The sequence below is a fragment of the Talpa occidentalis genome, unplaced genomic scaffold (genome assembly GCF_014898055.3).
Source record: "Talpa occidentalis isolate TD23 unplaced genomic scaffold, MPIMG_talOcc4v2.1 talOcc4.11, whole genome shotgun sequence".
Lineage (NCBI taxonomy): Eukaryota > Metazoa > Chordata > Mammalia > Eulipotyphla > Talpidae > Talpa > Talpa occidentalis.
Window position 1 is genome coordinate 24,121,714 of NW_023601104.1, and position 14,458 is coordinate 24,136,171.

The 14,458-nt window shown below is 38.4% G+C and overlaps 1 protein-coding gene across 1 annotated transcript in view; it reads left to right on the forward strand.

The window, feature by feature from the left end:
• Positions 1–14,458, forward strand: part of MYZAP (myocardial zonula adherens protein) — a 97,600-nt gene that overhangs the window by 70,356 nt on the left and 12,786 nt on the right. Inside the window, exon 11 of the mRNA XM_037502566.2 lies at positions 558–641. Within this exon, the coding sequence (XP_037358463.1) occupies positions 558–641 (84 nt within the window). The remainder of the gene's footprint in view (positions 1–557; positions 642–14,458) is intronic.

Consider the following 14,458-nt stretch of genomic DNA (forward strand, 5'->3'; position numbering starts at 1 on the left):
AAGTAAAATCCCAGCTCAAGTCTGTGTGTTTAAGAAGACTTACTGGCTTACCCAGGGCTCCTAAGTCCTCAATCCTTAGAATTTCATTTCACATCGCTTTTAGTGATAGTGACGCTTTTCTCAGACCCAGACTTTAGACACATGGTTGAACAAATATGAATGTGCTAACAGGTATAGTAGAGCTGAATGTTTGAACTGTGGGCTGCCTCATAAATTCAGGCTGACTAATTATTTCACAGAGTTGTATCTGCATTTCCGAAAGTGTGCTCTCTGGAACATCTATAGAATATCAATAAGGGTTACATGGTAAAATCAGAATGGAAATGCTAGGTTAAACAAGCCTAATGGAAATTAACTCCAGAATCACATCTGATGTCTCCAGCTTACCTGGAGTCTCCCTTTCCGTGGGGAAGCTCAAGTTAGTGAACATTGTGCCATAAAACCCCAAAACCAATATATACACTCTGTTTAAGTGAAAACCAAAGGCATCCTTTGTAGTTGACTAACTTGTGACAATTGTACATTTTTGATTAATAATTTTCAATTTTTTTTTCTAGATTGAATCGTTGAAGAAAAAGGTGCAACAGAAACAGCTCTTAATATTGCAGCTTTTAGAGAAGATATCTTTCTTAGAAGGAGAGGTAAGAGGCTGTGTTTAAGTGTGTGTCTTCCCTACCATTAAATTTTATGTTGCTGAACTTACCACTGACACTTAATTAAAAATATGGCTATTTCCTGGCCTTATAAAATTGATTGAAGGTTAACTGGCAACACTGAAAATGAGGTTGTGACGGCTATTTTTTTTTTTAACAATCTGACTCTCCTCAGTCTAGCTTGCTGTTCACCTCTGATTTTGACTCTCATTTTTCTTGTTCAAAAATTTTCTTAGTGATAAGCTGTTGCTTAATACTGGTCACTTCCCACAGTCATGGAGTACTTTATAATTTCTGAAGCATTTTCACATACATTCCTCACAGAATACTCTCTGAAACTCTTAAGACAAGACGTGGATTATTGTCTCTGTGTTAATAAATTGAATAACAAAGGCACAGAGAAAGCAGGTGGCTTTGCTGAAGATTGCCCAGCTAGGTAAATACCAGAGCCAGCCTGAGAAATGGACTCTGAATCCAATGCTCTTCTAATACAGAAGGAAGTTGTGGAGTTGGAAGGACCTTTAAATCTTAGGTATTAATAGAAGGAGACGCCAAAATCTATTTGCTCTGAAGGTTCTTTATTAAGAACTTGGCATTGAGCCTCCATGAATCTCTCCTTGTCTGTCCTTCTCTACATTGCAGACCTTCTCTGGAGGGGAGGATGATGGCCCAGGAAAGGATGATGAAGTAAGGTGACAGGGAAGAAGACTATTTATTAAGCACCTAATGTGTACTGGGTACTGTTAATTACTTTCCGGATCCTTTGTATAACATAAGAAGTCAAGAATGGCATTATTTTTGCCCAAATTTGAAACTTGGATCTGCTCCTTATTAGCTGGGTGACCTTGGGGAAGTTTCTTATGATTAGAAAATGAAAATGCTAACTGTGTCTCCATGTGGATGGCCACACAATGAGAATGCATAGAAAGCGCCTGGTATGTACTAGGCTCTTGGTAAGTCTTAGCTTATTAGTGCACTCCCTTTATCGGCAATGTCCAGTAAGTTAGATTATATTTTCTCCATTTTGTGGGTGGGGAAACTGAAGGTCAAGGCTGTAAGAAACCGGCCTAAGTGGACACTAGGGATGGGTAGGCCTAAATTTAAAGTCTGCGATCTTAACTGCCATCTTCGTGGGAATAGCAAGCTGGGGCCTCGTTTACTCTATTTTAAAGTGCTGCTTGTGAAAGTCATAACCAGAAGTCCCTCCTAGCCCATGGGGACCTGGTAGCATATTCAGGGCCAAGAGATTCAGTTTCCTGACAGTCACCTGTGTCTACTCCTGTATTCTTCTCCACAGTTGCTAGGTCCAGCTCTAGCCATATGGGTGGACATTTCTAAGATTGCCCTCTGAAATTGCAGCTCCCTATGGGAGGAATTACCCCTTCCCCTGTGAGAGTTAGAGTGTGAGTGTCCTGGGTGTTGGCAGAAGAGAGTTCCAGGAGAGGAAAGGTGCTGACAGGAGAGGAAGAAGGTCACTCAAGACAGTAACTACCTCCTTCCCCTGACTGTGCTATCCTGTAGATTATTGGATGTCTGAGAGGATATTAAGCATGAAGAAGAGCTTTCCAAAGGTTTTCTTTATTTAATGCTCAATTTGGTAAACTCATGTCTTCTTTTAGTTTGAATTGCCGTGTAGTTGAGGGGATCCCAAGAAACCCCAATAGAGGACTGGAGAAATGAGTAAGGGAAGGGACAAATGCCAGTAAAGTTGCTGGGGTCTCTAGGCTTCTGAGTTATTCCTACCAGAAAGTCAGAAAACAGGGGCATGTGTCCATTTCCTCCTACCCATCATTAATTGAGGCCTATTCCTGGGGGTTGTGGCAATTCTGAACTGTCCCAGGCAGGGCCAATTGACCTCTGGTAGTCAGAGGGAGTTAAAGAATGCTGAGTATCATGTCAGGAAATGGTAAGTCCAAAGACAGTAGGTGGAACTCATAATGTCCACTATTCTAACAAGCAAGTTTTTTAAAAAAAAACACCTTTTCTTGAGCATTTTATACATTGATTATATATTTGATTGATTAAATTTTTCTTAAACTATTTAAATTCAACTACAAATGAAATATGGTTAATTCTTTTTCCACACTTCAAAGATCTGCTTTATTCAGCAGACTAAATATATGTAAAAATCAGTTACTTAATAAGAAGATTTAATAATACATTCCTACTTCAATCTATTAAAAATATGAAATATGAAGAGATTAACTTATTTCTTCATTGTTTCTCTTATATGTTCCCCAGGCTATTGTTTTACTTCTTTCAATGTTTTCTTAGTATTACTATCACTTTGACCTTTCTATATAGGTAGAATGACCTTTTAAGGCCATAGAAAATATATTGATTTACAATACAGGATTCTGTTGGCCACTAAGCATTTGTTATGTTGACTTATGCTAACGCCAGTAACTTTTATACCACTTCCTTAAACTATAGTGATACCAATGGTGGTATTTCAGATATCTTTGAAAAGTTTTGCTGGATAAATCTGGTAACCTCCCACATTCTATCATATTAAGAAAGTAGCTACTTTTTATTAAGGGCCTAATTGCAGACTCTGAAGCCTGCCTGCCTGAATTCAAATCTCAGCTCTGCTACTTATGTGATCTTAAGCAAGTTGCTTAACTGCTCTGTGCCTTAGTATGCTCATCTGCATGAGAATCATCTCTTTAAAATGGTATCCTCTCCATGGAGTTGTTACAAGGATCTAATTCATATTAAGTGATTAGAAAAGCATATGGTTCATAGTAAATGCCGTATGTGTTTATCATTTCTTCAATTGTGTAGTTTCAGGGCCCTCTTTCATTGTCATTGACGTATATTTTTTCCCTTCCCCTTCAACCCTCTCTCCATCAACCTCCTTCTTTTAAATAGAATATGGATTATTTTGTTCTCTGAATTAATTATTAATACTTATGCTTAAACGCTTTAGATTTGGCAATCTTCATCCCCACAAGATCCTTAAAATTTGATCTAGCCTGGTCTCCTCAGACTGTATTTACAGCGACCAATTCAGTATGTTCTCGATACAAATATGCTTATTTTTTCCTTTTTTCCACAGCAATTTTTTATTTGCTCACCTCTTGAAAAAGAGTTATCCTATTCATCTATTTTCAATATAGAAAAGTTATTAAATTGAAATTGCAAGCATATATCTTCATAAGGTTGATAAGCTTCCTGAGACTCTGAACAGATTCCATTCCACTTTCCTCTGATGAAAATCCTAAACTTACAGCTAGATTCAAAACTCAGAGGAAAGGAGTCAAATGTCTTGGTTTTGTCCATCCTGCATTTAATGTGTGTTGTGTGGTACATAAACCTCTCACCGTGTCTGTGGTGCATTCCAGGAACTATTATTAATTTTCCTGTAATATTGGGGCAGCAGCACCAGGCACCAGGGCTCCACATACACATTTTATTGGATGCATATTAGTGTGTGTGCTCAGCTCCAGCTGCTCACTCCCCTGGGCCTGGGGGAACAGGGGGAGAAGGTGATTGCCAGACATTTTGTGACATAATTTCCCAAAAATGCCAAAAGGTGCCATACCAGGTTCTTCCTTCCTGGCAGACACAGAGTCTCCCAAGCCACTGGATAGTATGCATTTCACATATAAACACAAGGTGGTGGTATTTGAAAGCAGGAAAACCCCAGAACTTGCGTCTCACTCCCAGAAGCAATTTTTTACAGACCACAGGGCTGTCTGGACTGCTCTTTGCCATTCCATATTAGATATGTTCTGTAAGAGGGAGAGGTAAAATAGACTTTATTTTCCTGTACTATGTCCTACCCACTTTATTTTTAAATTACTTCTTAAATCTGTCCCTTCTACTTAACTTTCCTCTGCTGCCCATGTTCATTCTCTCACCATCTTAATTTATTTTTGTAAACCCTGTTGTCTATTAGTTTACATAAGTAAACTGCTGTTGCGTCAGACAACACCACTGACAAGCCGGAGTCATGGAGCAGGCTGCACAATGCAGGATGCTGCTGAAGAGCAAGATCCTGGCCCTTTTATTGACACACGTAATTGATTGTAAGGAAATTAAGGAGATTAAAGAAAGGGGAAGGGTGTAGAAGATTAGGGATTGTGCGTCTGCCCTCCAGGCACTTCTAATCTACTTGATGATACACCCTAATCCCCAGCCATGGTTCTAATCTTATCAACAAGGCTCCACTGATCAGCTTCTGGGGTCCCTTGTCATACATCGGTCCTCGGCCCCCCCCGGGCATTCCCGGTCATACCTCGTGATGTATAAGTCGGGAGTATGTGTTATGCATCGTTCTTCAGCTCATTGGGTGTTCAGGACATATCTCCTGATGCACATGTTATGCATCAGTCCTCAGCCCCCCGGGCATTCTGGACATACCTTGTGATGCATAACCTTCCCAGTGTGATCCAGCTTTGTGCTCTTGTTTGATTTGAAGGCCTTAAGGGTTGGGCTCCTGTTCCTAACTGGCCAGGCCACTTTGACCTTGTTTAGGTGACAAAATGGCGGCCGAATAGGCTGCCTAGGAATAGCAGACCCACAAACTGCTGTATTTATTTTTGATAACTGAAGCTTATTGAAGTTAAAAACTCTGCTCTATGATAGACACTGTTAAAAGAATGAAAAGACAAGCCACAGTCTGAGAAAATAGTTGTAAAACAAGTATCAGTAGACTTATATTCAAAATATAAAAATAATTCTCAATAGTCAACTATAGGAAAACAAATAACCCAAATAGAAAACAGTCAGAAGATTAGAATAGATACTTCATCAAAGAAGATAAACAGAAAATAAGCATATAAAAATGTGTTCAATATGATGTCATTAGGAAAATACAAATTACAAAGAGATACCACCGCACACCTGTTAGAGTGACTGAAGCCCAATACTCTGGTCAAATGTTGTCAAGGGTGAATAGCATCAAGAATTCTCATTCATTGCTGATGGAAGTGAAAAATGGTACCACTACCTTGGAAGAGAGTTTGGCAGTTTTTACATAGGTAAATCTCATCCTACCATAAGTATGCTTCTAGAAATTTATTCAATGGAGTCTAAAACTTAAGTCCACAATGTGCATATGTAGCAGTTTTATTCATAATTGCCAAAACTTGAAAGCAATCAAGACGTCCTTCAACAGGTGAATGAATAAATAAACTGAGGTATATTTAGACAGAGGACTATTATTCAGTGCTTAAAGAAATGAGCTATTAAGTCATGAAAAGAAATGTAGGAACTCTCAATGTGTATTGTTAAGTAAAAAAGACCATTTTGAAAAGTCTACATCCAATGGTGGTGACGAGGAAAAAAGCAAAACCATAAAGAGATAAAAAGATCAGTGGTTACCAAGGGTTCAGAGGAAGGGAGATAGACAAGTCTAGGTGAAGATATTTTTAGTGGAGTTAAAACACTTCTCTGTGGTACTGTAATGGTGGATACATGACATTATGCATCTGTCAAAACCCACTGTACAACACAATGAGTGAACCTTGGTGTCAACTATGGACCTTTATAAACTGCTTCTATTTAAAACGTGAAACTCAAGGAGTTTGACAATTGTCTTTGCCTTGGAACTGCCATCTCAATCAAGATACAGAACACTTCCTGTACTCCCAGAGAGCTTCTGTGGCCCTTTGCATCCATCTCTCATGCACCGCCAAGCAAATTCGGTACTTTTTTCCAGGGGGAGGAGTGCCTTCATGACCTTTGGTCACTGTGCACTTGTTTGTACTTTCTGTAAATGGAATCATTAAGTATGTACTCTTGTGCCTCGTTTTCACTCAGTGTAAGGAGTTGAGGTTTATCCATAATGCTCTTTATGCATTCCTCTTTATTGTAGAATATTTTCCATTGTATAAATACAATACAATTTATTTATTCAGGCACCTCTTAGTATCCATTTGAGTTATTTCAAGTTTGGGCTATTGTGAGTAAAGCTGCTACATGATCTTTACTGTGCAAGTCTTTGTGTGGACAGGTATGGGTTTTTATTCCTCTGGTGTAAACTGGTAGTGGAATAACTGGGTTGCATGCATGACAGATGTAGCTTTAAGTTTTTAAGCAACTTTTGGGCAGTTTATCAAAGGGGTTATAATATCTTACATCTCCACCAGCAGTTGGGGTGACTTAGTTTTTCTGTGCCCTCACCCTGACTTCATATTGTCTTTTTTTTTTTTTTTTTTTAATTTAGCCACTCCAGATGTCGGGTAGTAGTGTCTCATTGTGATTTTTATTCACATTTTGAGGTCATTAGTGTTGTCGAGCATCTTTTTTGGGCCTTTTATATTATCTAGGTTTTTTTAAAAAAGCATATACAAATCTTTTGCCACTGTTTTAATAAGTTTGTAGTTTATTATTGAGTTGTAAGTGTTCTTTATGTATTCTGGACACCAGTTCTTTTCCAAGTAGAGGTATTTTCAACATTTTCTCCATTCCATGACTTGTTTATCATTTCCTTAATATCTTTTCAAGATAGTTTTATTTTGGATTTCATTTTGAATACAGTTTAATTTATCAATTTTTTTTCTTTAATGCTTTTTGTGTCCTATCTAGGAAGCTTTACCTATAACAAGGTCAAAGAAATTTCTCCTGTGATATCCTCTAAAATAAGTTTTTGTTTTCTATTTAGATCTTAATCCATTTTGAATTAATTTTTGTGTTTTGTGTATTTACAAGAACTGGGGTACAGGCCAGAGGTGTTGGGGGTGAGAGGATTTACCAGAGACAGAGTGGGGAACAGAACAGGCAGAGTAACTGAAATACACTGCTGAGGGGAGCAGCGGATGAGTCAGGAGAGGTCTGCTGAGCCATGTGGGTAGCTCCCTGGCTGGGGATTGAACTCGTGCTGCAGTGGCTGCGGATAGCTTCATTGGTTGCGTCTTAACCCCTTGTGCCACCAGGGAGGCCCCTGTTTTGTGTATTTAAGGATTGATATTTTTTCCACATAGCGATCTAGTTGTTTCTTTTTTTTTTTTATAAATTTTATTGTTATATTCCCCATACAATTGCCGCCCCCCATTCTGACCCCAATCCCTCCCCTCCCGCCCCCGCCCCCCTAAAAGTGTCTCTGGTTCATAGTTTTTTGTTGATTTTGATTTTCACTTTCTTATAGTTTTTCATTTTCCTGGTCCATTATTTAAGTTTTCTAGATTCCTGCTATGAGTGAGACCATCCGGTATTTTTCTTTTTCTTTTTGGCTTATTTCGCTGAGCATGATCCCTTCCAGCGCCATCCATGTTGCAGCAAATTGCATGTGTTTATCTTTTTTGAATGCTGAGTAATATTCCATGGTATATATGTACCACATCTTCTTGATCCAGTCATCTATTTTTGGGCATTTGGGTTGTTTCCAAAGCTTAGCTATTGTAAACAGTGCTGCTATAAACATAGGGGTGCAGGTGTTCTTTGGAATTGATGTTTCTGTGTCCTTTGGGTAAATACCTAGGAGTGGAATTGCTGGGTCATATGGAAGCTCTATGTTTAGTAGGTCCAGAAATCTCCACACAGCTTTCCACAGTGGTTGGACCAGTTTGCACTCCCACCAACAGTGCAGAAGAGTTCCTTTTTCTCCACACCCTCGCCAACATTTGTTGTTGCTAGTTTTTTTAATATATGCCATTCTCACTGGTGTAAGATGGTATCTCATGGTAGTTTTGATTTGCATTTCCCTGATGACAAGTGATGTTGAACATTTTTTCATATGCCTGTTGGCCATTTGCATTTCCTCTTCAGAGAAGTTTCTTTTAAGCTCTTCTGCCCATTTTTTGACTGGATTATTTTCTTTGTTGTTGTTGAGTCTCATCAGCTCTTTGCAGATTTTTGTGATCAGTCCTTTATCATTAGTGTTGGGTGCAAAAATGTTCTCCCAGTTGGTGGGGTTTCTCTTTGTTTTTGTTATTGTCTCTTTTGCTGTGCAAAAGCTCTTTAATTTGATATAGTCCCAGCTGTTTATCTTTGCCTTCACTATCACTGCTTTGGGTGATGTGTCTGTAAAGATGTCTTTGATGTGCAAATCACGTAGTGTTTCGCCTATATTTCCTTCTATATATTTTATGGTTTCAGGTCTTATGTCTAGTTCTTTAATCCATTTTGAGTTGATTTTTGTGTATGGTGTGAGGTGGTGGTCAAGCTTCATTCTTTTGCATGTAGCGACCCAGTTTTCCCAGCACCATTTATTGAACAAACTTTCTTTGCTCCAATGCATAGTCTTTGCTCCTTTGTCAAAGATTAGTTGACCATAAATCTGTGGGTTTATTTCTGGATTTTCTATTCGATTCCATTGGTCTGTATGTCTGTTCTTGTTCCAATACCATGCAGTTTTGATGATTATGGCTTTGTAGTATAGTTTGAAGTCTGGGAGTCTGATGCCTCCATTCCCTTCTTTTTTTTTCAGGAGAGCTTTGGCTATTCGGGGTTTTTTGTGATTCCATATGAATTTCATCAATAATTGTTCTATTTCTTTGAAGAATGACATTGAAATTTTGATTGGAATAGCATTGAATCTGTATATTGCTTTTGGAAGGATGGCCATTTTAATAATGTTTATTCTTCCAATCCATGAGCAGGGGATGTCTCTCCATTTCTTTGTGTCTTCTTCTATTTCTTTTAACAGTGTTTTATAGTTTTCTTTGTATAGGTCCTTTACCTCTTTTGTTAGATTTATTCCCAAATATTTGATTTTTTTTGTTTCAATAACAAAAGGGATGGTCTTTTCGATTTCTTCTTCTTCAGATTTATTGTTTGTGTATAGGAAGGCTACTGACTTTTGCGTGTTGATTTTGTATCCTGCCACTTTACTGAACTGATTGATGAGTTGAATTAGCTTTTCTGTGGAGTTTTTGGGGTTCTCTATGTATAATATCATATCGTCTGCAAATAGTGATAGTTTGACTTCTTCTTTTCCTATTTGGATTCCTTGGATGTCTTTCTCTTGTCTTATTGCCCTGGCTAGGACTTCCAGTATTATATTGAAAAGCAATGGTGAGAGTGGACATCCTTGTCTTGTTCCAGATCTTAATGGAATTGCTTTCAGCTTTTCACCATTGAGAATGACACTGGCTGTTGGCTTGTCATAGATGGCCTTTATGATGTTGAGGTATGTTCCTTGTATCCCAAGAACTTCAAGGGCTTTTATCATGAATGGGTGTTGCACTTTGTCGAAAGCTTTCTCAGCATCTATTGATATTATCATATGGTTTTTATATTTCTTTTTGTTGATGTGTTGGATAACGTTGATTGATTTTCGGATGTTAAACCATCCTTGTGCCCCTGGAATGAATCCAACTTGGTCGTGGTGAATTATCTTATGGATACATTGTTGGATTCTGATAGCTAAAATTTTATTGAGGATTTTTGCATCAGTGTTCATTAGGGAGATTGGCCTGTAGTTTTCCTTTTTTGTGTTGTCCTTGTTCGGTTTTGGTATTAGTGTAATGTTGGCTTCATAGAACGTGTTTGGTATTGTCCCTTCCTTCTCAATTTTTTGGAAGAGTTTGTGAAGGATAGGCACTAATTCGTCTCTGAATGTTTGGTAGAATTCATTTGTAAATCCATCAGGTCCTGGGCTTTTGTTTTTGGGGAGGTTTTTGATTACCATTTCAATTTCGCTAATTGTAATTGGTCTGTTTACTTCCTAATATTGATGACCTGCACCCCTTCCTCAAACTTTCTTCTTTAGTCCGTCTGTCAGGCATGGGGAGGGGCACCAATTTCACTGATTTTTTTAAAAAATTAAAAGTTTTTGGCCTTGTTGATATTCTCTATTGTCTATTTTCTATTTCATTTAGGCTTATAACAATACTCATTATTCTATTCCTTCTAATTATTTTGGTACTAATTTGCTCTTTTTTTTAGTTTCTTGAAGTGGAACTTAGGCCATTGGTATAGACATTTCTTTTTTAATATAACCCTTAAAACTGTAAATGTCTCTCTAAACTCTGTTTAAGTCGCATCTCACAAGCTTTGATATATTTTCATTGTCATTCAGTTCGAAATATTTTCTAATTTCCTTTGAAATTCTTCTTTGACTGATGGATTATTTAGTAGTGTGTATTTTAACTTCCAGATATTTGAGGTCTCTTTAGATATCTTGTTTTTGATTTCAAATTTAATTGCTATGTCACATAACATACTTTCTATGGTTTTAATTATTTTAAATTTATTGAGACTTGCTTTATAGCTTAGCATATGGTTTCTCTTGGTTAAATATGAAAAAATGCATATTCTGCTGCAGTTATGTGTTCTACATATATCAATTAAATGTAAGTACTGGATGATATTATTTAGATTATTTGTGTTTTTCCTGATTTTTGGGCAATACTAAGGGGAGTGTTAAAATCTTTTACTATGGTTTTAGACTTATCTCTTCATGTGTGTGGGTTTGTTTTTTTTTTTTTTTACTTCACATATTTTGAAGCTCTTGTCATTAAGTATATACATACCTTTCATTATACCTTGGTGATGAACTGACCTTTTCATTATTATGAATATTAGTCACTACATTATATACTCTTTGCTTTGAAGACTTTTATCTGGTATTAATTTGGTCATTCCAGTACTATCTTTTCCTGTCCTATGTTTATTGTTTGCATAGTATACCTTTCTTCATCTAGGTACTTTCAGCAGGTCATATTCTTTATATTTATTTATTTATTTTATAAAGATTTATTTATTTATACAAGAACCGGGGTACAGGCCAGATGCGCAGGAGGGTGAGAGTATTCACCAAAGACAGAGTGGGGAACAGAACAAGCAGACTGACGAAATACACTGCTCAGGGGAGCAGTGGGAGAGACAGGAGAGGTCTGCCGTGCCATGTGGGTTTCTCCCCGGAGGCCGGGATCAAACCCACGCTGCAGAGGCTGCAGACAGCTTCACAGTGCGGCGCTCAACCTGCTGCACCACCAGGAAGGCCCATTTCTTTGTATTTAAAGTGAATCTCTTACAGACAATATTTAGCTGGGCCTTGCTTGTTGTTTCTATTAGGCCTTGCTGGTAGTCTCGTCTTTTACTTTGAGCGTTTAATCCATTGACATTTAGTTATTATTGATATGGTTGGATTTAGGTCTACCATTTTATTAGTCATTTTACATCTCCTCTAAAATTTGGTGGTCCTCATTTAATGTCCAGACATCTCAGTAATTGATTTTTGTGTTTTGTCCAGAGTTAATAGCTATATTTGCAGGAAGATCTGTTTGTTAAGTGCTTACTCCTCTATATTAAAGTGCAGCTCTCACTTTGAACTAGAAAATTGCAATGACCTTGACTAATCTTCCTGCCTATAGTTTTATTTTCTCCCAGTACAGTTTTCGCTTAGCAGCCCAAGTGATTGAAATAAAATTTAGTGTTGACCTTGGTTTTCTAAGTTTAGGAGTAAAGGGTTGTAATGGTGTATGCATGTAGCCCTTTGCAACTAACTCTACCTATATACTGCAGTGTGGTGCCTGTTCTCAACCTGGAATATTGAAAATGTTGCTTTTACTTTTCTTACTCTCTTTCCCTTGCCTAACTCCAGAACATTTTCATGGACAGTTCAGTTCTTCTCTCCATCTTGTGTTAGGCATTTTCTCTGACTCCCCTTTAATATTCTGTGGGTCCCTCTGCATGGGGCTTACTACTTTGTTTTGTTATTTTCTTCTTAGCTGTCTATACCCTCAAAAGATTAACCACCGCAGGGATTGCAAATCATTTTTTTTTTTTTTTAAGATTTATTTAATTTATTTATTTATTTATACAAGCACTGGGTACAGTCAGAAACGCAGGAGGGTGAGAGAATTCACCAGAGCCAGAGCGGGGAGCAGAGTAGGCAGAAGGACCGAAGTACACTGCTGAGGGGAGCAGCGGGCGGCAGGAGAGGTCTGCACGCCATGTGGGACCCTCCTCCAGTGGCCGGGGAGCAGCCGGGGATCGAACAGGCGCTGCAGAGGCTGCGGGCAGCTTCACAACCCAGTGCTCAACCGCTGCGCCACCGGGGAGGCCCTGCAAATCATGTTTTATTTCTTTAACTTCACTTAATTTTACATACTGCCTCATATGTTGCAGTAACTAATTTTTTTTTTAAGATTTATTTATTTATTTATACAAGCACTGGGTACAGTCAGAAGCGCAGGGGGGTGAGAAAATTCACCAGAGCCAGAGGGGAGAGCAGAACAGGCAGAGTTTATGAAGTACACTGCTGAGGGGAGCAGCAGGCGCAGCAGGAGAGGTCTGCACACCATGTGGGACCCTCGTCGGCTGGGGATAGAACCAGTGCCACAGAGGCTGCGGGCAGCCTCACAACCCAGCGCTCAACCGCTGCGCCACCAGGGAGGCCCAGTAACTAATCTTTTTAATAATTACATTGAATTTTTAGTAGTATCTGCTTTTCCTTTCAGGGCTTCAATGTGTATTTACATCAGTTACTCATAGAGTTCCTATGAAATAGAACAAAGGATTTGGGGCTACCACTCCTCACTGTGTGCCAACCAAGGCATATTTGCTGTGTTTAATGTTCACATCCTGTGAAATATTTGAGGTTAAAGTTTACACTGAGAAAGGATAAATTGATGGGATTGTTGGAACTTATTAAAGGACAGACCTCTTCTGCCTTTCTCTTTCCTTATGAATGGGAGAGTTCAACTATGTCAGAGAATCTGTCTCTCTCTCTCTCTAAGACTCTCTTTGTTTTTTTTTTTTTAAATAATAAATTTTATTTTTATATTCCCCATACAATTGCAACCCCCCCTTTCTGATCCCAATCCCTCCCTCCCGCCCCCCACCCCCCAAAAGTGTCTCTGTTTCATAGTTTTTTGTTGATTCTGATTTTCACTTTCTTATAGTTATTCATTTTCCTGGTCCCTTATTTAAGTTTTCTAGATTCCTGCTATGAGTGAGACCGTCCGGTATTTTTCTTTTTCTTTTTGGCTTATTTCGCTGAGCATGATCCCTTCCAGCGCCATCCATGTTGCTGCAAATTGCATGTGTTTATCTTTTTTGAATGCTGAGTAATATTCCATGGTGTATATGTACCACATCTTCTTGATCCAGTCATCTATTTTTGGGCATTTGGGTTGTTTCCAAAGCTTAGCTATTGTAAACAGTGCTGCTATAAACATAGGGGTGCAGGTGCTCTTTGGAATTGATGTTTCTATGTCCTTTGGGTAAATACCTAGGAGTGGAATTTCTGGATCATATGGAAGCTCTATGTTTAGTAGGTCCAGAAATCTCCACACACCTCTCCATAGTGGTTGGACCAGTTTGCACTCCTACCAACAGTGCAGAAGAGTTCCTTTTTCTCCACACCCTCGCCAACATTTGTTGTTGCTAGTTTTTTTAATATGTGCCATTCTCATTGGTGTAAGATGGTATCTCATGGTAGTTTTGATTTGCATTTCCCAGATTACAAGTGATGTTGAACATTTTTTCATATGCCTGTTGGCCATTTGCATTTCCTCTTCAGAGAAGTTTCTTTTTAGCTCTTCTGCCCATTTTTGGACCGGATTATTTTCTTTGTTGTTGTTGAGTCTCATCAGCTCTTTGCAGATTTTTGTGATCAGTCCTTTATCATTAGTGTTGGGTGCAAAAATGTTCTCCCAGTCAGTGGGGTTTCTCTTTGGTTTTGTTATTGTCTCTTTTGCTGTGCAGAAGCTCTTTAATTTGATGTAGTCCCAGCTGTTTATCTTTGCCTTCACTATCACTGCTTTGGGTGATGTGTCTGTAAAGATGTCTTTGATGTGCAAATCACGTAGTATTTCGCCTATATTTCCTTCTATATATTTTATGGTTTCAGGTCTTATGTCTAGTTCTTTAATCCATTTTGAGTTGATTTTCGTGTATGGTGTGAGGTA